The sequence below is a fragment of the Netta rufina genome (genome assembly GCF_964035555.1).
Source record: "Netta rufina genome assembly, chromosome: 6".
Taxonomy (NCBI): Eukaryota; Metazoa; Chordata; class Aves; order Anseriformes; family Anatidae; genus Netta; species Netta rufina.
In genome coordinates, this window is record NC_140129.1 from 29,934,682 (window position 1) to 29,958,362 (window position 23,681).

The following is a 23,681-nucleotide window of genomic DNA, read 5'->3' on the forward strand; positions in this document are numbered from 1 at the left end:
TAGCAAAAGCCTACTTCACATCCTGTTTGCTTCTGAGTTAAAATAAGTGACTAAGAACTGTCTGTTGCTACCATATACTGAGTTTGTGTTGAGGTACTTCATAGCTTATGAATAGTTTTGAGTAAGAACCCAGAAAGTCAGTTCACTTATCCAGGCTGAGCTGTAGTATTGGCTTTGAGAACACGTGAACATTCACACCTGTCATATATTTTGAAACACTGTGGAAAGAGCACACAAGCTGTAACACTGACACTTGCAGGCAGATAAAAATGTATGCTAGTGGTTTAACTGGGAGACTGATTTTTTTCCCCACAGAGCTGAAAAAACAGAACAAGTATCTTCCAATTTGGTAACTAATGACAAGTACAATGCACAGAATCAATGATAACTATTTTATTGTTGGAATATAAAGTTGGGATATCAATAGTTTTATTCTTATTTACTGTGAAGACTGCATTCACCTGTAAAAGAAATATGGCATCACACACAAGTACACTTTTTGGATTTCAGAACATGGATATTATTCTGAAATGGTAATGGAAACAGTGACTCCTGTTTACTATTAAAATAAATTATGACTTCTTAAAAAAAGATGATTTTCCCACCATGACAGTTAGGAATTGCAGTTAAGTCACATTAAATCTACATAACCATTATTAACAGCTCTGTGTCTATTTTACTGCATCAAGCCAATAAACATTTAAATGCACTTCACATCAAGATATTATGTAAACTTTTATTTTAATTCCTTTTTCCTTCAAGAAATTAGGGACATTTCAAAGCTCTGGCCACAGTCAGTAAGCAGAGGCCCACCCTGTTTCCTGCCTCATGGGTAATACTGTCTGGTGGAGACCCTACGTGGTACTGGATACCTTCTCTAGTGAAGTGTCCCTTTTAAGTGGCTTCCAATAAGGCCTACAGTTTATAAAGATAAACAAGACAAAGTGCCATCTCGGTTTGGGTAACTGATGGACTCTGACAAGATAAAATAAAGTTATGTGTATTTTGTTATACTTACAAGCAGCTCCAATCCTGAGTATTTATGGTATATCTAAACATACAAAAATGTATGTACATTTTTCTCCACTTTCTTGTAAACAGTTGTCAGTATACTGTTTTAATCCCTTTATCTTCGAAACATGCAAATCATACATACAGTATAAATACACAAGAAAACAATTACACTCATTCAAAAACTAAGCAACAAAAAAGTTGTGGCTGCGGTACTCAAAATTATAAATAATCAATGCTCGAGGCATCCTATGCACCTAAAAGCAGACGTTCATTCTACTGTTCTTAGCTGCAGTTGTAGAAATACTGAGATTTTTTGCACCTTCCATGCTATTACAGTATTTATAACACTATCATATGTGGAGATAAAGACTCGTTTACTATACCTCTTCTTTTCAGAGTGAAGGATAAAGCAGCACTTACATATACTGAAACCACGGCAGCAACAGCTGGTGTTGCCACTGCTAGAGTAGGAAGTTTTCCGTTCTAACAATTCTTAAATTAAAAACAAAAAAGGAAAGAAAAACAACCTAAGAATCGACTACATGTTCATTCCTTGGGCACTTAACAGCGAATCCAGCATGTCGAATGTGTCTTTGTAGTCCATATGCTGGCTGTTTGTACTGTACTGGTGATGGGCATCAGGACCGTTCTCCACTGGCTTCTTGTCCAGTTTCACGAGGGTGCTGAGATGTCCGTAGCCCACCTGGTATGTGACAGGGGGAGGAGGGGGTAAGGGAAGGTTAAAAACAGAGCTGTGAGAGGATACATACTGCTTAACAGAGGAAGAACTAGATGAACTACCTGAACTTTTGGAACTTTTGCTCATTTTGGAGTGGTGGTTGTGAGAAGCATCGTTGCTGTGCAACTTCTTCCTTGATGAGCCGGAACTAGAGGAATTGCCGTCGCTACTCAGGCCAACGGGGCTCCTCAGAGCAGTCGGTGTTAAGCCGTCAGCACTATGCTTACTGCCGCCACTGCTGCTGCCACTGTGCGAGTGGGAGTGCTTGTGACCCATGCTGTGGTGGCGATTTAAGGAGTGGTCTTTGTGCTTCTCCTTGTGTTCCTTGCTAACGTGCGGACTGGAGTGCTTACTTTTTCCACTGCCCTCATCCGATGAGCTATGTCTTTCTGAGGAGGAAACTTTAATTTTCATTTTCAGCTCCTCCTTACTGGCACCCTTTTCTGTGGGCGGGATGGGTATGCGCAGTTTGAGCGAGCCTCCCTTTTCTTTTTTATCAGACACGTGTTTTTCAGGCTTCTCTGCGTTCGTGATGGGGATTTTCATTTTAATGGGAGACGTAACGGAAGCACCGCTGGCTGTCTGTGCCGGCATGTGTTTTTTGTGTGGCTGTTCGCCTGGGGTTGCTACGTAGTGTTCTCTCACATCCAGTTCAAGGGTTTCTAGTTTGCGTTTCTCTCTGTATTTATCCAGAGACATTTTCTGAGGAATTATTACGGGAGCAGCAACTTGTCCGTGGTGTTTGTTTCCTGACTTATGAGAATACTCTTGTTTGACAGCAGAATGCTCGGCAAGTTTGTCGGGTCTGTGATGTACTCCCGAGTGCAGCTGTACAGACGTCCCAGGCTGGAAGTTCATGTTATACTGACTAGGAGGTAACGTCTCCTGTTTCTGAGAGTATATTTGTTCTGTCCTGCTTTGTTCTTGATGCTGAGGCCATTCCTGGTGGGATGCCAAATTGTATGAGGTACTTGGCATCCCTGTTGCTAGTATTGCCAAATTTTCAGGTGCATGACTATCTGGAACAGAAATACTTCCTGAGGTCAGAGGTACCGGTGCAGGAAATGATGTCGATGGTTTTTGGAAACTTGTATTCGCGGCCACACCAGTAACTGTATCCACCAAAATGGAATTCTGGACCAAAGAGGAGCCAAGAAGCGAGTTCTCGGACACCTGCCCATCACCTTTAGGTTTCCTAGCAGCCTGGTTAGCCTGTGCAGAAAGGAAACAAGTGAGAAAACACACAGCTTAGAATACTTGTAAAGAACATCCAGTTTAGCTCAAAGGTGAGGATAAAAGCTGACTCAAGGTTTCATCCCCCAGCCCAGCTACAGGAATAAAGAACAAATAGGATAAAGCTCCGTTTTTTCCCTTGATGAACTTGTAGGAGAACTATGAATCATTCCTTTTGGCTAAATTCTTACAGGAAAATTTCTTACCCGCCAATTTCTAATTCTCTTCAGCCTGCTAGGTGTTTTTTCCAGTATTTGCAGAAACTCGTGCGTTAGTTCTGGGTAGAAAAACAAAAAGAACGTATTTTATATCTGATTCTGTAATAAGCAGGTTTGCCTTTAATCAGTTTTCTAGACTAACAGCATACTGCTTTAGCGGTACAGGTTACACATGACTTGAATTGATATTTAATCAAAAATCCTGTTTGATAAGTGCTGAACAAAAATGGCTGCAGTATTTCACTACAACAGGCTTTAACCACTACATGCACTCTGAAAAGCAGATCTGCATTTAAGACTTACACTCTTGCAGAGTCTATATTTATTAGACCAAAAATTTCTAGAGCTGTACAAACAGCAGCTCTTAAAATAACACATTTGCCATCCAGTTTAAGCATTTCTTGTGTGATGTTAAATTTCCCTTAAAATCTAAACCTCTAAGTCACCATTTCAGTCATTTCACTGAACTTCAGGAGCAACCAGTAACAGATCTGGGCAAAACATCAGCCATGGGACCGTAGGAAGCACTATTTTAAACAACAGGTTTCAGTTCATTTGTGTTCAAGGCAAAGCAGCTGGCTGAGTTTAAAAAAAAGTCCCTGCAATTAGTAGGCCCACAAGGAAACCTAGGGCTCTACACTTGTCAGCTACAACAAAAATACTTTCAACTGAAATTTTGTGTTACTTGTAAGCTAAAAATAAATTAGGTGCAGTCAGAACTCAAATGGGAGAGTAGCCCTGTTGCAGGTCTGGAAGAACTGGCTCCTCCAGAACCCCACAGCAGGTTACAAACCAAGTTGCTCCCAAGTGCAAAAGCACCTCACCACTTCAGTCTGCTCCCACGTCTTTGCTTCAGACAGCAGCTCCACAGACACTTACAGAGTTAAGCAGTGGTCACTGCAGGCTCGCAGCACACATCTCACAGGATTTTAAAAATTACAAGGATGCATGCCTACCAAACACGCACAGGCGACAGACAGCTGAGAAGGCAGGGTAGTGGCTGAATTTGAAGGTACAGCTTAAAAGAATCCTAAGACAGAGCCATTTGAGCTTGCAATTTCAAGCTCACTCAGATGCTGTGATTCACGTGGCACCTACTCCGGTTTGCATTTTCAAAATATAATCAGGCCATTAAGAAATGAAAGCTCAGCCGACAGGAAGAGCACGTCACGGGGAGCTATGCTGGGCCGTACCATGCCTGGAGGCTTCCATCAGCACCTCTCTGAAATAATTCTTCGCTCTAGAACTACAAGCAAAGCCCAATGGATGTGAGCCCCCCAGAAACCACCACCTACATAAGGCAGCTACAAAGGCCGTAAGTTCAGGCCCCACCGCAGTAAGTGCCATTTCTGCCTTCTAAACCCTATAATCCACAAAGCAATAGGATAGCACACAGGTAGTACTGGGTAACAACACGGAGAGCATGGGCAGAACAAAAGCTGGTAAGACGTCTAGGCATATGGTCTTCTAAGCGTGTTTTCTTCCTGAAAGAAGCCATTTAACAACAAGAAAACTATTTCTGCAGGTGTTTGAGGTATCATAGGCTCTGCTTACGTTAACACAGAATTATGTTTGTTGATGTTAGATTTATGTAGTTTTAAGGATGGCTGTCTCAGTGACACTGTACAATTGAACACCTGTGTACATAAAATTATCTGGATTCCATGGATTTGCAGAGATGCTCCTCTAGCTGTTTGCCCTGTCCTGGAAAGCCCTAAAAAGCCAACCTCTAGCCTGTACCTAACAAAAGGTCTGTGCATATCCCAGCTCACATATTGAAATCAGAAGGGTCTCAGAACTATCCTCCTAAGCTCTTCCCTCTCCTATACCTTCCTCATACCTGAGGACCCTCTGCACGAAGTCAGTGAAGCTTATTTTAGGCTTAAAGCTATGCTCTTACTATGCTCTGCTCCTATTCTTAGGGACATTATTAATAAGCACTTGAAACTCAGATGTGGAAAGGCAGCACTGCTTACCATCCAGCAATTCCAGAGTAACCGAAGGATCCACATATTCCCACCAGTGTTTCCCATCAGTCGATACTGGAATCTCCCAGTTAGACCACTTGCAGGCCAAGTGAATGCACACACATGCTATCACCGTAGGCTTGTATTGAAGACAGAATGTAGTAAGGTGAAGACTGTTGCATAAATTTCATAATGAGGAACCAAAGGAAATCAAACATGTAAAATAAAAAAAAAACAACAACAAATCAAGCATTAACACACAGCATAAGATAATTTGTCAAGTAACAGCAGTTAAACATTAATTCAAGGAACATATTTTGGATTAAGTTCTTAATGTATCTTACTGCCCTAATAAAACAAAGGATAGGGCATTTATCTGGCAGAAAGTTTAATTTGCTTTTTCTATAAAAGCGTGGTTAACAGTAAAGAAATTTACCAATTATTCTACTGTACTTAAGTACTAAGAAAGAAATTAGTAAAATATGGTCAATTAAATTCTACCTACAGTAAAAAAAAAACAACAACCAACCATACAGCTCATTATGCAGCCTCCAAATTAGTCTAGTAAATGAAGGTACACCCAAGTTCAACAGAGGCCCAGTGAATTACTTGTCAGCTTAGCTTTCACTAGGCCAGAACCTGGGATATTTGTGAACTCAACTTCAGCTTCCAGCTGGCACCAGCACAAAGGCATTAGTTCAGTATCACCACTTTATCACAGCTTATCTTAACAGCTGCTTCAAATACAGAACCCTGCCCACTAAGGAACCCCCAGAAAATGCTTGGCTGGAAGAATTCTGACCAACCAGTAGTAGATATTACTTAAAAACTTAGCTACATACAGTTTAATTCTGATTAAATAAAGCTCAAAGTTGTCTTGCAATAAATAAATTGGAATAATCAAGAAATCAATACTGAAGTCTGCTCTCAAATTTTATCTTTCTACAACAGGCTACCCATATACAATCCCCATCTGGAATCCTTTAACTTTAATACAAGTACTTAAGTTTTCAAACTGTATGTTAAGTTTAAAGAGCTGTTTCTAAAAGGAAGAACATTGGACTACTTCTAGTATATTGGAAAAGAAAAATCAACTGGTTGAAAAGATCTTAGGCCCACTACAATTTTATAAGTTAAGATTGGATCAATATATTTAAAGTTAAGAGAAAACTGCCATTAACTACAAGTGTAAACTGGAAATAGTTTTGTACTTACCAAGATGCTCGAATTTCTAGGTTAAGTTTATCTCTTTGTAATCTTTAGCTGCTATTCAGGCTACCAATTTTAGACTTATGCACTCACAATCGAGAAAATGTCATCAGAAAGCACCACTACACTTCTCATTGTGCATTTAACCCCTTTGTGCCGTCAGGCCCTTGTACAATACACCGCACTGCAAACAGAAAGGTACCACCACTGTAGATGGCCCAGTCTCCTGTTGCAACAAGGGTAAGACACATGTAGGGGGCCCTGCAGTAAAGGAAGCTATAGTGTGCTACAACAGTGCAACAAAGAGGTTCAGGATAACAACCTGTTGGTAGCCATGAAATAGGATGTCTGTGCCAAATCCTTGCTTGCTGTAAGAAAAAGAAAAACAGAGAGATTAAGCATCTACTCTAACTCCTGTTCATTCAAAAACTGAAGCATTTTTGCCTTCCATAAGCACCATTTCCTATTTTCACAGAACTGATTTGAATTTAACTAGCTAGCCTTTAAAATCTTTCCAAGATACGGACGTGCCCATTACATTCAGCAAGTGGAGATGGCCCAGTCCTTCAGTTCCCTGACTCTGCCCCCCAAGACAACCCACAGAACAAAGTTCCCCTTTGCTTATCTACCCCACAAAAGCCTCATACATGGCAGCACTCTCCTCTAGGCACACCTGCTTCCCCACCCTCACCTACGGCTGCCCCCCAGCGTAACCCTGCCCCACCTGCACACTGCAGCAAGGCAGCCCATAGAAGCCAGTTCCTGGTACAGCGCAAGTTCTGCCCTTTGAGAACACAGTGGGATAGCTGGAGAACCCACCACACCCCCAAAACACAACCACGTCTCTCCCCCAGCACCTCAGAACACAGCAAGCTCCCAAGACAGATGGTTAACAAAACTAAGCAAGTTTTCTGCTCCCCTGATCAAGGGCACAGTGCTCATAGCATTTTGTTACACATTTCTGTTAAACCTCCATTGAAAATTCTGGTATGAATTAAATGACTACATTTTAGCCAGACAAAATAACAAAACAAAACAAAAAGAAAACACACAACCCAAGACCTCAACATACCAAAAAGGACAAGCCAATGACTTCCACTGCTACAACATCTAGCACTAACCCTACCAGGAAAGCCCCCGTGATCCTCACTCAAGTAAAGGACTTACTGTAACACGTACATAATGGGATAGCTGGGCACAATGGCTTAAACCGAGGATTGAACGCAGCCTTCATTGAATTCTTACTTTGACACTACCACTTGAAATCAGTGCTACCTGCAGAAAGTGCATTGTTGAATTTTATGTCAAAGGGTACACTGTCACAAAGCTTTATTTTAAAAGTGATCTTTCTATTAAATTTGAGAAACACTGCAATGGCCTTTAAAATTTAATTTAAAGAACGTGTATTAAAAATGGGATGATTGCCAGAGGGTGTAAATCAGGTTTGTCTTCAAACTACACAGCTGGGCAGAACACAGAATAGAAAAGAATACAGAAGTAGCAAGGTAACAGGGACCACTGCTACACAGATCTTACTAATCCGTAATAATCAGAAGGTGAGCTACGTGACAACATTATACTGTAACATTTAGTTTCCAAACTATAATGGTAATTTTATGCCAGATAGGTATGTTCAATTTCCTCTCCCTCCCATCAGAAGTACCAGGCAGTATTAACAATGTGAAATGAGACTATTAAAACAAATGAAAATATAGAATGCTTTAATAAGACTGGAATTGATATCTTGCTCTTAATTTTTCATCAAAGTAACGTTTAAAAGCTCTTCAATCATATCTACGTTCTGTACAGTTACACCGTATTTGAATTTTGGGACCAGACCAAGAAGCATCTCTACTCTCACTGAAATGGCACATCTGAAAAAGGAGGAAAAGCAGATGCCAGAAAACTTCTATTTAACATCAGCTTCAAAGTTGAGTAAATCAAAACACACACCTGGAAGAAAAGAATCACATCTTGAAACACACATTTTAGCCTCAACAAAAAGTCAATGTGATAAAGACCTTAACCTATCTTACAGGCAGTATCGTACTTGTTTCAATGTGCTTACAGCTAAATAATGAACATTGCCAAAACCATGCACCACTGAGAACAACTGTCCCAAACTCTTCTCTTACATTTGGGACAACTTTGGTTTAGCAGAATCTATCCACTAAAAGCTAATCAATCTTGGTTCCTGTATTTTGTTATTTCCTTTTGTGGAAAGTGCATCTCCAAGCTAAAATCATCTGGAAGTGCAGAGGTTAAAACAAGCCAGCACCGCTGGTCTGTTACAACTCACAAGCCTCAGGACAGATGACTGACAGCAGCCATTAACAATCAGTTTTATATTTTATCATTCAGGAGTGATTTAAAAACACCTAACCTGTCTCACCGCTGCAGAAGCGACCATAAGGCAGGGGATTACGTAATTAGTAATGAAGATTTTCAAGCAGGACTTACAGTCTCAATACACGTCCCAAAAAAGCTACTGAGTTCAAGAAATTACCAACATGAAGCCAAAATATTTCTTACTGGACATGGCCACACAGTTCAGCTGATGCAATTCCAAGACATTCTGAATCTTTTCTTCACACTATCTTTGATCTTGAGATAATCACGAAAATGCAACTGGCAAGTCACCCTTAGGAGCACGGTGGCTTGCTGTGCCTAGGACCCTGGGAATGTAGGCAAGCATCCCCAGGAAGAGGAGGCCGCAGATATGCCAGTCAATATCAAAAGACAGAAAAGGTTGCCAAAATCCTTCTGAGCAAAAAGAAAACAAAAGCCACAGGCCCCGAACGGAGCTATGTAGGCAGACACCTGCTGGAAAGGACTGGAGGCAGCCACGGTGCAGGTGTTCAGGTCTGAGCAGTCCTGGCGGCTTCTCTCTTGGAAGCTTTTAAATGCTGGGAACAGGCCTGTGAAAGCCTAAGGTGAAAGTTCAGAATGTGAAGGCCGCCGATAGTGCGGCTGGAGCACAGCTGGTGTCTAAGATCTCTCCACACCACTGAGATTTAGGTTTTCCTTAGAGTACCCTCTGAAAAAGCAGATTCGTTCAGATTCACTGCCTCTTCTGCAGCCTTTATCAGCCAGACTTAACCAACAGCAGCAGCGCACAGACACTGCGGTATGTTTGCAGAATTTGCTACTGCAACTTCCAAAAGATTAGTAAGGATCATGGGTGTTCGAGATACCTGATAACCTGCAGAGCAGCAAGAACAATCCTAGAAATCCTTGTGATCCAATCTTCAGTTCGAAAAGAGTGTCATGTACCAACATGGCAAAAGGAATGACTGAAGACTTCCCAAGACGTGGATAACAATATAGATTCTTCCCCTTCAAGCTCCACCAGGAGGCTGAGAACAGACTTGATTTTGCCCCAGAGCTTAAGAGGACACTGCGATGGTCTCAGCACTAGGGCAGCTTCACTGCTGAACTAGCATGCAAGCCAGTAAAGGTTTGACACCAGGAGCAGTTTTTTTTTTTTTTTCCCCTCTTCTCCTCTTCAGCACGGAGCTTCCATGGAATGGGCACTGGAGCTTGCAGACAGGCCTTCACAGATCCACTGCCCCAGATTCCTCAGAGGACCTAAGGAATGATGGCCCTGTTTCCTCTTCTCAGTCTCTCGACACTGAGGAAGAATGGTGCAGAAAAAAGTCTGAGCCCACACCTTTCCTTGTCCACTACCCTGACTAAGCTGTACAGATGGAACAATTTAAGGAACCCACGGATCTCTGAAGATCAGAATGAATAATTAGATACACCTCATGCCTCAGCATCATGAGTCACTACGCACCTTCCCAGTCACCCCTTACCGACAATCTGTCTTGTCTAATACCACTTTCAGACAGGCCTTCAAACAGAGACAAAGGGTTCAACTTTTCCTTTAGTTGTACGTTGAAGCAGATTATGGCTGTTAGCACCAAGTCCCCCTGACTAGTTCAGCTTCCAGGAATTTGTTCTGGTAGGCCTCTACTAGTCACTGGGTCACCTGACAAAGGACTTGGCTAGAACTTGTGAGCCTCAGCAACAGAACCCATTTCTTAAAGGTAATTACAGATTACTACAGGTGAGGGCACGAAGTGCACCATCCTGGATGCAAGATAACAAGAATTAATATAGGAATCAGCCCATTTCTTAGCACCTTTGTTAAACTTGTTTTAGCCAGCTTCTCTGAGGCACCAGGGCACTTTCTCACCACACTGCAATTCAACACACAGGTGCTGAGCCAGAGCCTTGTTAAGCACAGCCACAGACCTCAGCTACCTTGTAGCCTCTCTTTTGACTGCTCAGTCAGCCAAATTATCTCCTTCCCTTCCTTCTCCTCTCAAACACACAGTTGAAGGTTTTAATCATAATAGTCCCGGATAAATTAATCCCCTTTAATATAAGAGGGGATCACTTTGCCCTTTAGAATAATACTTCATGTCCAAGACAGCATATTACCAGAACTGGATGAAGAAACCTAGGAGGGGGATATGCTGCCAGGAATTCTACTTGCGTGCACATACACCAGGAAGCATGCCTACCCGAGACAGGAGGCTTTCAAGCACCTGTTGTATTAAATTCACTTTGCACAAGTTCTTGGGGTATGTAGATTTTCAGCCCTCAGCGCAGTCTTCAGATTTCAAGACTTCATATAATTTTGAATTTTATGTATTTTGTTAAACTGCACTGACATTAAGTACTAGCTTGAAAACGTCAAGTTTTAAAAGTAGCACTAAAAGTAGAATGTACCTTCAGTGTATGAACTGTGTTAGTACACAAAAGCAGCACGCAAAACGCACAGGAAAGAGCTGAACTGTCTTAGAGGGTTATGTACTTGAGTAAAAGAAATGAAGTTTCTGTAACATATGCCTTTCTTCTTCTAAGCTCCAGGAAAACACACTTGCTAATGGAGAAATCGTGGAGTAGCTACCATGCTGCTTATCACCCCTTCCCACTCCCCTAAGACACAGAGCTGAAGTGCAGGGGCTCACGCGAAACCAACGAGAAGTGTGCTAACTTTTATACTGACCAAGAGCTGAAAAAAAAAAAAAAAAAAAAAACATGACAGAACTTTCGAGCTGCTGATTCACTGAGACACTAGGTACAATCAGACTTATACACTGAGTCACAATCAAATCTGGACAGAAAGCAAAGAATCTTCTTAAAGAATTGCAACAAAGCTACTTTATATGCAAATAAGCTACAAATGGCACCAGCTCTCCTCAAACTCTGAAGACACTACACCACTAAGCTACTTCAAAATGGGAAAAGAAATATTTCTCTCTCAAAGAACAGCTTTCATTCTAGAGTTACTAGCAAACAGACCTAGTTAACATTATCATGTTATGCCTACCTTTCCTGTATTTTATAGGGGGGGAGAAAAACAACTTTGAAGCATTTAACTTCGCATTTTTCAATGTGAACAACAACAACTAATGATCAACAACTACAGTCTAATAATTTCCAATTCAAGAACACGATCAAAGTGAAAAAGCACTTAAAATCAATTTTTCATCCTCCATCTTATGAAAAGCTCTTTAGAACTCTAAAGGAAACTGATTTAAGAGTTAAAGAAGGTGTACCAACACTCAACAAAAAAATACTAAAGAACAAAACAGATGTCTAGCTAGAGTCACGTTAATGAACTGCATGTAAGTTAAGAGGATACGAAACACCAAAGGTTGGAGGTTTGCTACCACCCAATCCAAATTAAGTACGTCCTTCTCTAGAAAAATAATTAGTCACATCTTTAAGTATTTGCATGCAATAGCAGACCTGCTATGCACTCTTTTTATCCCATAGCTCATTACCTAAAAAAATTAAGGTAGAAAGCTACTGTTAGCTATCAACCAGCACAAAGACTAATTCTATTACTATTTTGTAAAGCTACTTCAGAGTGAAAATAATCAACCCAGAATTTAGTTCTCAACTAGTAATTGCTTCTGTCATTTGAAAGAACATGGAACAGATTATTCAATCAAAGCTACTAAGCAAGCAAAAGAAAAATTCATGAAGGACAAAGAACTGGACTCTTCATCAGACTGTAATGGTTAAGATCAAACTTTTAGTAGTTAGCCTTAAACAAACTCTTTGGACAACATAATTGTTCATATTGCACAAATAACATCACCTATAAATTTTACTAGAAATGTAAAAAAAAGGGCTTACGGAAGGGGATAAAAGCCACTGACCTCTCACTAATTGCGTACATTTCACAACATCTGTGTGCGGATGTTCAATGGTAATCTCAAAACCTGAAGAGTTAAGAATATGTTTTAGAACTACACATTTCCATCTGTACCATAAAAAAGAGACCTTTTCCTTCCCCCAGAGACCTAATACCTACTAAACCTTTGCACTGCAGATCATGTAACACTATTTAACTGTCTCTTATTCTGCACTTTTGTATTTCTGAATGGTAGAACCATTTCCAGATCAATTAGTAAAATATCCCTGCATTATCCCTCAAGTCCTACATAGAATATGTGAAGTTACTGCATTTTTCAGGTTGAACATGCACAAACAGTTTCGAGTATGCTTATCAGTATGAGCTGTATCACAGACACTGAAACATTTATGTATGCACACGTCTGCTTTATTCAATCATTTCTGGGGCTTGAACATATTCCATCTATGAGATTACCAATTAAGTCAATTTGTAGGTCAGTCACTTCAAAAGCCTTTGTTTATTAAGCTATTTTAAGAAGTAGGTCACTACTATTTTCTTCCTTTTTTTTTTTTTAAAGCAATACACTCAAAGTGGTATTTAGGAAGTCAGTGTTCTCAGGGCTGCCAGCTGTAGTTGTCTCTATTTATGTTAGTTTAAAGCCAGAACAGTTTCTTATCAGAACACTGCATTTTTGATTTTTGAACTACCTGAATCCATTAAATGGTTACACTACAAATTGCAATGTTCAGAGGTAACAACTCTGCTCAACTAGATAGTATTTTTCTATTGAAAGGCAAAACAGGGAAGAGCACTTGGTATATAAAGCTTTTGCCAAGTGCTTCAGAACACATACAGCTGACCTAGCACATGCTACGTTGTGTAAATAAATACCAACACAATTAATACTTTGGAATAACATCTATTTGGAAGGGTATACATTTCTACTCCATCAAACTGTCAGAAACATTTATTTGACAAGTATTGGTATGCCTTTTTTCTCCAGAGCGAACACAACAGCAACTGGTGATATAAAACTAGACTCACAGGTCAGAAGTTGCATACAAAAAAAATAGTAAAATTCTAGCATACCAAAGGCACATCAAAAATCCAGCTACCTGGGTCCCATGACTGGCTCATGGCAAATGGGCTGCACAACAGGCATTTAAAAAGACATACCTAAAGTTTGAAGCATTATTGTTTCAAGTATAACCAGCTCTTGAGCTTGCTGAAGGTATGCCTGAAACAAATAAGCAAACACGTCAAGACGTAGGTATCTATCATCTCAAAATTTCAATTACACACTTCCTACTTGAACACTGGCATTATCAACATAAATTAAAGACCAGTACCCATGCCAGTGAGCACTGAGCATTCAGAATACTTTACTGCAGTAAGACTTCCTTCTACTTGTATAGGCCTCACTGTAAATTCAGTTATCCCTCAGTTACAGCAGCCTAACCATCTTTCTCAGTAAGATTTACTTCATTTCAATCTTACACAGTTATTCCAGCAAAGCATCGTTGGGAGGATGAGGACTGCTATGTACATTATGGAGGCTTGCCAGTGCAAACAAACTCAACTATCTCTACGCAGGTTCTCCATTTCAGAAGTACTTTAAAATACAGCTGGAGATACCCAGTTGGCCTGTGTTCTGGGCTCCAACGTATATATAGTACACCTCCATGTATCATTCCAAGAACTGGGAGCACAGCAAATAGCTTAGATGTCAGTTCAGGTCCAGCGGGGTATAACTAGCTCAGCCTGACATTCCAGCAGAGCAACTCTGGTGCATTTCCACCATACTTCCTCACAGTTGGTTCCAGGAAGCTTCATCACAGGAAAGAAAATGGAAACTGTGAAGTAAGTGGAAGCTGTACAAAGTCTGGCAAATGGAAGGAAGACCAATGTACAGCAGAGACAGTGGCTGACTGCCTGCATGGCATCCTTTAAAACAGAAGGTAGGCAACAGCACAGTCAGCCTCTGGCTGAGAGAGAGGAATACTCAGTGTCCTCAACTCTCTACACAAAGTATGGAACTCACAAAACCATGCGTGAAACCTCTCATTTAATGTCTCATCAAGATTTCTACTACACATGGGGAAGTTTTAAAAATAATGCAAGTTTAAGGTGAAGCAACCCCTCCAAGTGTCATAACACAGATACCTGAGTCCTCAATTAGTTACATTAAGTAATACAAAGATCTGAATGGTTTAAACACAGGTGCTTTTTCTAGTATGCAGACAGCAATAATCCAGTCAAGACAATGTAACAACTCATCAGATGAAGCGTCATTTGATTATCTCTAAAACCATGACTTCCACCTACATCACTCTTTGTATCCAGTAGTGGCTCTTGAGGGTGAAGACAGGCATGTGCTACTTTAATAACATGTTCGAGTTTCCGTGGCTGTTCTTCCACTTTTGCAGCCAAGAACAATGCCGTAGGAGATATTATCTGAAGAAGAAAAACACACAGATTTAACTTTTTACAAGTAGGACTTTATTTTGTATGGAGAACACAAACTAGTAATTAGAAAAGATTTAGAGGTTTAATTTTTTTTAAACAGTTCTGAAATCATGCAGCACGGTAAAAATAACCAATCATGTTTTATTTTATAAGTAATGCAATCCTCCCAGCACCACATGGAAGGAGTAGCATAAATGCAACATTACACTGAGTGAGATGTCTGTGGTCAAGCTAATTCTAATTCAACACAAAAAGCACAGACTTGGTCCAGAAGATTTAGCCACACCAGAAGTGACTTTTCAGGTTAAAAAACACTCGATGAGAAAGCTCATCCAAGTCCTAGCACAGTAGTGAGCCATCACACCACCTTTTCGGCACGAGCTAGATCTGCTGATCTCAGGTTCTGCAAAGCATGTGTTTCTCCTAAAAAGCAAGCAACTTGGCAGAGAACTTTAAGGAAAATAGTTTGTTACATAAACATAGGTTATAGAAGTATAATCATAGTAAGCGTAACCTCTTAGCACAGCCACTGATGGCACAGAAGTTTATTCCTAGAAACTTTGCTATACACCCAGTAGTATCTGGAGAGCAAAGCACAAAGATTCACAAAACACCAGTTATATCAGATATTACTAACGACGACAAGTTACATTTAAAGATAATTAAGAAAAACAACTCTAGGTGTCATAAGCTGGCAGCAAAGCACCTACTCAGTGCTGTATCACCTAGGATTTTGCAATTAAAAGTTTTGATGCTTAGCTGTCAGCTAGAATAACTGATTTATCTACATGTGGAACATGGCTAACCACACGTGAATGAAAAGAATCAGGGTCCTCCTTGTATGCAAAAGTTGTCCGTGTTAAACATGAATTAAGATGACAGCAGAAATCTTCATGTAGATATCAGCAGATTGAATTGGTTAAAATTAAGCGTTTCTTCAGGAATTTAAATAGCTGCTTGTTGAGTATGTAATTGATGCACAGTGTCAATAGTGCAGGTACTGGATTTTTTATCCAGCGCCCACACACAATTAGACTGAATGAGCTGAACAGCAGTCATACTTCCCCCTAGAATTTTCTTGTAAGTAGCTCTTTGTTATGCCAAAATTAAACATTTGGTATGAAATTCCCAATATACAAAAAACTGCAATAGGCTAATTAGAACTGAACATTTAATGATTACCCATTACATTTAAAGAGGCAACAAGTGCTCCCTTGATACATTTAAAGGCTCCTCAAATCACTCTGAAATGTCCACTTAGATCTTAAGGAAAACTTGTAAGCTGGCAGACTCGAGGAGAATTGATACCCTGGGAAGGTGATACCCTCTGATGCACAGAAACATGCTATTAAGAAACCCAGTGCTCTAAAACAACAACCAAACCACCATCACCAAGTCACAGGCAGCAAATTCTCACAACTGAGACCAAAAACTCCTTCAAGGACTTTGTAACTTGACCCTTACAAACGAGTGAAATAAAAGCCTGAAGTGAAGTGGTGCTGAACCAGGCCCACATTAGCACTCACATTTAAGATCCTAACATTTTTTTGAGAAGTTCATACCCACATTGTTTGAAGTAAAGACATGAAGTTCTGGAAGAAACTCCCTTTCCTAGGGCTGTACAACTTAAAACATGCCTCACTTAAGCCAGGAGACAAATTTCTAAGTATTACATGTGAAGGAAGGACTTTCTGGAGTTCAGAAAGCTGAAGTAACAACAGCTTTGAGGAGAAGTACAGTAGTACACACATGTAAGGGCAGTCACATCCAAAGCTGACACCTGATGCTAAGGATTACATTCTCCAACATAATCCTGAGCTTCTGGGAAAACCCAAGTTAGCAGACAGGGCTGGGAAGCCAGAGAAATGCGAACTACTGAGAAGAGAGGAAATTGAGAACAGTTAAGAATCAACAGTTTTAGGGAAACGAGTTTGACAAGATGTTGTACAGACACGGAGGCATTACCTAACTAGAACAGGCTCCACTTTTTACCCAAGAGAGAGCTGCAGAAAGGACTCAGCTCGGTGGAATCACTGAGGGAGGAAAACTGAGTCATGAAGTGGATGGAATCAGGAACAGCCTGGACAGTGGGAAGCAGCTTCATTTGAAGATAAAATGATCCTTCCCATGCCTTCACAACCACTCAGTTTTTATTAGTAGTTGTTTTTGTGTTTAAACAAGAGAGTCAGCAGTCAGTCACAGTTGGAGAGGAAGACAACAAAAGCTGTTTTCCTCTACGCAGCAAACCCAACTACGCTCTTCTCTCTCTCCTTCCTGCCCTGCCATCCCACCATTCAGGTTGCTGCATTCAGGCCTTAGTTCTCCTAGCTTCACATAGAAATTTAAGTCAAATACACCTGAATACAAGGCCTATTTCTACCCAGTCTGTGGTTCTGTTCCAAATTCTATACAGGGCATTTCCACATTTTACTTCTCTGAAAAAAAACAAACAAAACAACAACAAAAAAAACCAACATCCACCTATTACTATAGAAAATATTTACAATTCACAACCAATTCTTCAGAACCAAGCAACGAAGAACTGCACAACTCAATTAGCAGCAAATTCTCACTCGCTGTTACTCTACGTCTGACCGCACCAAGGTTTTACTTAATTCCAAAAACACGCAGCCTTCACCAGGCTGACCTCTGGATATTTTCTAATACACTGAAAAGGCTGAGATCATGCCAAGAAGTCTCCACGTAATTCCTGATCTCCAAGACCTTACATGAAACAGTTCTGTATGTTTATACAATTCAAAGTGATTAAGTGGCGTTTAACTCTGGTTCATCAGAAACCTACGTACGCCACAATTATCTACTTACTTAACGAAGTGTTGGCTTCAGGCCAAAGACTTTCAGGTCTTTGTCTTGTCTAGAACTAGGGTTCGCTTTCCCCGTTTAGAGTAGGTCAGTACTTTCGCCTCCCTTGGTATTTGAGGAAAATAGACATCCTAGTAACATTTCAGACTCGGCTTGCAGAGTCTGCAGTGAAGAACACATCACTTGCTAAGTGTCTAACTGCAAAGTTACTCATAAAGGCTTCAACCACTTCCAATTCTCAGAAATGGCAGAAAAAGCAAGGTAGAAAAAAAAGCAGTATTAAAGACAGACTTGGCAAAGCTGTAAGCTTTCTGCTACATGAGCATCCTCATTTGATATAAAACAAAATAATTAAAGTGAATTATTACACATCCAAAATGTTTAAGATTTGAGAAATATCTTCAGAAGACACATGATTTATGAAGTTAAATCCCACTTTCCTACTAGTTAAGAGTATCAGAAATCAAGTTCCAATGAAATAAAAATACAAAACACACAATCCTTATTATTATGATAGTCAAAGGGCATTATACGGCAAGTTTTATTGGTAGAAGTGGTACAAGTCCTTTTTGACACAAAAAGTACCAGACACCTTGTACAAAGTCTCACTGCAATGAAGACATTTGGAATAACCTCAGAATGCATCTGCAGCATGCACACAGCTTCCTGAGAACTCCTTCTCCCTTTTAACGCCAAGAGTAGTATGTTTTTAGGCTTGATGTGCAGCAGCTCAAGATACTAAGTGGTTTCAGTCTATGATGGAGCTGCAAGTGCCACTCTATGATGGAGCAACAAAGAACTGCAAGTTGTTTTTTTTTTTTTTCATTTTTAAAAAAAGTAATTATTACCAGCAGCTTACACTGCATAAAAACAGCAACTATGTTAAACTGCAAGATTGAAAACAGAAGTGTCTACAACCAGCCTCCCTGAAGTGTGGTGCATATTATGAAAGTTTTGAGAACTAGCACAGCTGCAAAGTCAATTCTTTAATATTGCAATTTGGATGGGGTGTGGAAGACAGGTAAGTAATAGAAAAACAGGAAACAAAAGAACTCCCCCCAAACTCTGCACATTCAACTCACCTACCTTGCACCTCAGGAAAAATTCCTCCCGCAGCCTCTCTTTAGGCACTTTACTATGTCCCACTGCGTATCAGAAAAAAAACTGGCCGTCATCTAGTATATTTTCAACTAGTTGTTTGCTATTCCACACAGCACTTCTAAGTGTTAGATTTAAAAATACAGCTACCGTTTGGATGCCTTACCTCTCATTTCCAACATACCACAAATTCTTCCCCCTTCTGCTCTTGAAATCAGTGTACTGCAGAGTACACTTCTACAAGCAGCATTCCTACACAGTATTAACTGACAAAGTATCACAGAAGTAGTATTTTCAGAAGAATTTTAATTTTCGAGATGTTTTGAAGTATTACTGTTAAATGCTAATATTTCCCATGAAAAGTCAGCAAGCTCTCCCACTCCCTGATCTTTGGGCAAAGTTTGTGCTCAGCAAACCAAAGTCACCGTGCCCTGGTCAGCTGCAAAAATAGAAGTAATGATTTGTACTACTGCTGAGGTGATTCACACTGAAACACGATTTGCATGGCTAGGGAAGATTAGTAGTCAGGGCATCCAATTCTCTTGACCAGCTTTAAGCAAGTTTCCACCATACTGGAGCACTGCAACTGCACTTTGACTGCAGCATCAAAGAAACACGCTCTTCTTTGCGACTGGAAGTACTCTATAGATAAACCATAGCATTTCAAAATGCTAAACCACAGTAATTTAGTAAAAATATGGATATTGGGTCATTAGAGCAGTAAATGCAACACAATCATAACACACTGGTCACATTAACTGTTGTGTCCCAGCCCTGTGGCTCTACAGATTGTAAATACGGTTGTGAGTTCCGGTCCCTATTCACAGCTGATCCTCAAAATCTTGAAAGCCTGTAGAATTGTTCAGGAATAAAATTAAATTAAGATAAAAAGAACAGCATTAGGCCAACAGTTATTCAGTAAATGAGCTTCCCCTAGAAGACCTGTTTACTAACAGCAATGAAGTGCATGTGCCTTATATGTAAGGCACACACACGTATTTGCATAACCCAGCGACTGTACAGGAGCACAAACACCCAAGTGCGCGTTACTCAACTGAAAACATTAACCTACCAATAAGGCAAGAAAATAAAGGCTAATTTTCTTCAATTAGAGATCATAAGGAATTCCTGCTAAAGGCGGTCTAAATTTCTACCCCAGCCGTCAGCTCCCTTCTTTCCAAGGATACACATCACCACACGCACACGTTGATTGATACACTGCATGTACTGTAAACCTTTTTAGCTAGGTCTTCCATCTGGCAGGACCTTATTACTTAATTTTCAAGCACTAGTTTCTTCTTGCAGTGGATGAACACTTAGTATTTTTCAGCTTGCCTAGTACTCTGGAGATTTGATATTAAGTATTTATTACAGTCCTTGGCTTTTTGTTTCTCAACACAGAACCTGCCAGATGGTTTGGGAGTAAGAATTCTGAAAGAGGCCCCCCATTCACTCTAGAAGAATAGGAAAATAAGTAATTTCTCCATCAGCACACCCAGAAAGCTACTGCCTGGCCTTATTAAGAACTACTGGAAGTTATTCAGCATGAATCAATATTACCGAGTGCAAACTTGCAGCACACTTCCTTTCAACTTTTAGCTGAACGTTATTACCTGAGATTTAATGTAACAATGCACTTTATTCTGCTTTAACAGTTGGAGTTCTCATGGCATTCAGCCATTTCATAGCTAACTTGTAAATGTTAAGATTCACAAATATAACTGAAAGTTTACTTTTCATAACAAGGGCACCGCATATCCATGTACCACTGTACTTTCAGTTCCAAGTGACCCGGCAATTTCTAGCATCTGGCGAAAACCAGAACACGGCAGCTAAAGCTTCTTGCTACCTAAATCTATCCTTGATTACCAGCTAAGAGGACAAACCGTAATCTAGCAGGCAATGCATCACAGCACAAGCCCTTGCTCAGGCACCTTTGCACAGAGCAACCTCTCCATTCCTAGTTCAAGTCCACAAACCACCCACAAAGAGCCCCAGAAAGCTCCAGATGCCTCCGCAGCTCCAGGTTACTGCTGCACTGGTGGCACAGCACACGGAGGGGGAGAAGATGGAATGAGCGCTTTACTGCCTTCACTTGATATAGTACAGAAGCACTACTAAAAGACGTATTTCGTTACAAAGCTTGTTGGAACTTGATTCTCGTGTGTGCTATTCTTGCTCTACAACTAGAGAACTGTTTCAGGGGAGCACCTTCTGGTTTATACGTCTATCAGTTCAACACACAGCTCTCTAACACTACATAAAACCCGCGTTACACAGTTCTTCCTATTGAGTGTTTCAGATTGATGCACACTTGGCTCCAGTTGCATTTATAGGCTTAGCTTTTATCTCAGATCCAAAGAACTACAGTCTTGGTAACAAGCTTGCTGCCTGAGTTTGAATTTATCTCCGATTATGCACAAAAATAATTAGACACACCTCTGAAATCTGTCTACAAATTACTATGTATTCCTTCCCCAGTGACCACCAAATAAGATGCCCATTTGCTCAGCCAACAACAATAAAGTCAACACCAGACACAAGAGTTGGCTAACGCTGTGACCAACTGCGATCACTGTCTGCCCAAATTTCCAACCAAGGTTTGCAACACTCCACCCCTTGGTAGACCAAGGCCTACTCTGGTCAAGATCGCAACATCTTTCACACACCTAATTTATTTTGTCATAAAAAAACAAGGTCTGAAAAAAAGAGTCATCCTCATCACTTTATGACATACCACCAGCATCACTGTTCTTGCAAAGTTAGCATGAAGTACTTAAAAAAAAAAAACCAAAAAAAAAAAAAACGAAAAAAGCAAATACAAAGGATATCTAGAATACTATTTTACTGTTTTTTTCCTATTACATCCAATACTCTGGACATAAAATAAAAAGTTTGAATTTTTGAAATCGGTATCACAAGATCCGTACTTGTTTAAAAAACAACACTTAATTACAAAGAATAGTTTTACTGAAGAATTCTGCTCTTCATAACACTTACACTAATCAAATTCAGCATGCTCATTTCATTAGACGAAACAGGACGACCAGCGTTTTCTCAGCAGATTTTGCTTGTCTAACATGACTTATTGTCAAGCTCCTTAATACAGGAGTAGTGAAATGAATTTATGCTGGTTTTCAAGAGGAGATGCATAATCCATATAGATACACATCTAACCACCTCAGAATTGTCAGACACACCATGCTAGCTCTGCCGCTGCCTTCATTAAGAAAAATGTGTGTTCCTGCACATCAGCCCTTCCAACTACAGCACATAAGCATCAGCCAGCTTCAAAACATCTAAACGCATTCTTCACACATCTGAGATGTGTTTGCTGATGGTGCCTGATTTTTTTCTTTAGGAGGCAGAAAACAAAACAAAATAATTCGAAGTTGAAGAGAAAGTATTGTTACCGCTGGTAAACCCCTGGCAAGAGGCTGGAAGGCCTATAAACACATTGAACTTTGCAATCCAGCAGAGGAACATAACCCTTGTTAGCTATGCTGCCAAAATCACAGGCACATTATTCCAACGTGTAAAATTGTACTTACGTTCCTATTAAACTTTGTGAAGGAATGGTGCATATAAAACCTGTGCATGTAAACAATCGCAGTATTTATTGTCAGCTGAGATCTGGAGGACTAGATTAAGGAAAGAGCAGGTATTATGAAAACCGCCTGTAACTAATGAGATCGTTGTTCCTTCTACACCAACCCTGGCTTCCAACACAGCTCCTTCACCTGGAAACGGCCCGAGAAGGCGATGCTGAGCGGCCCTGAGGAGCACTCAGCGGGCGCTAGCGCGGATCCCCACAGGCAGCGTGGCGGTAGCAGGCGGGCCCCCCCATTCATCACGCGAGCCCTCCTCGCCCGATGACACGCGCTGCGATACGGGCTCGAGCATTCGCGTTTTACCCCAATTTCATCGTTTTTGGGCCGGGGTTGGGGGGAGCCCCCAGCCGGCGGCGCGGGGCCCGCCCGCCCACAAAGCCGCTGAGGAGGGGGCTTCGGCCTCCTCCTCCTCCTCCCGCTCGGCGGCTAACGACGGTTAGGGACGGTTAACGACGGTTACCGCGGGTTACCGACCGCTGCCGCCCCCACCCGCCCCAGCCCCAGCCCCGCCGGGATACACGTTGAGGCGCTGGCCCATGTCCTGGATGAGGTTGGCCGCCTGCTGCCGGTACGAGAGCTCCTTGTCGGCCTCCACGCCGCAGCGCCGGGAGGGCGTGTTGTCCAGCTGCTCGCGGCTGAAGAACCACCGCGACGCCGCCGTCGAGCCGCCGCCTCCTCCTCCTCCTCCTCCGCCACAGCCCCGCGCTGAGGAGCCCGCGCCTGAGCCTGGTCCCGATCCCGCCGCCGCCGCCATGGCGCCGCCGCCCCCTCCCCCCCCCGCGGCCGCGGCCCCGGCCCCGGCCCCGCCCGCAGCCGCCGCCACCGCCCCCCCCCGCCCTCCGCGGCGCCTCTCGCGAGAACGGCCGCGCCTCCGCGAGGGGGTTACGCCGCTTGCGTAGCCCGGCCCCTCCGCGGCCCGGCCCCTCTCCGGCTGCGTAAAGGAGCCGCCCAGTTTCTGGAATACGGAAATGACGTAGGGGGCATAGCTCCGTTGGCGGGCTCGGGGTCTGTCAGGCGGCTCCTCAAGGGGTGGGCGAGCCGAAAGCAGCTGCACAAAAATGTTTTGGTTTTGTTTTGCTTTAATTTTTTTACACCCCCAGTTGGGATTAATGGGAGGCTGAGCGGGCAGGGCGTCCAAACTCAGAT

At 41.6% G+C, this 23,681-nt stretch overlaps 1 protein-coding gene across 1 annotated transcript; it reads right to left on the reverse strand.

The window, feature by feature from the left end:
* Positions 1-1,590: 1,590 nt before the first annotated feature.
* CCNT2 (cyclin T2) lies at positions 1,591-23,289 on the reverse strand (the record flags this gene model as incomplete). The annotated part of the gene is made up of 10 exons (XM_084288603.1): positions 1,591-1,717; positions 1,816-2,965; positions 3,193-3,263; positions 5,181-5,344; positions 6,703-6,748; positions 12,560-12,622; positions 13,714-13,774; positions 14,863-14,991; positions 22,476-22,557; positions 23,054-23,289. 10 exons carry the CDS (start codon positions 23,287-23,289, stop codon positions 1,653-1,655), a joined length of 2,067 nt encoding a protein of 688 aa, XP_084144729.1. The 3' UTR covers positions 1,591-1,652.
* Positions 23,290-23,681: the final 392 nt, after the last annotated feature.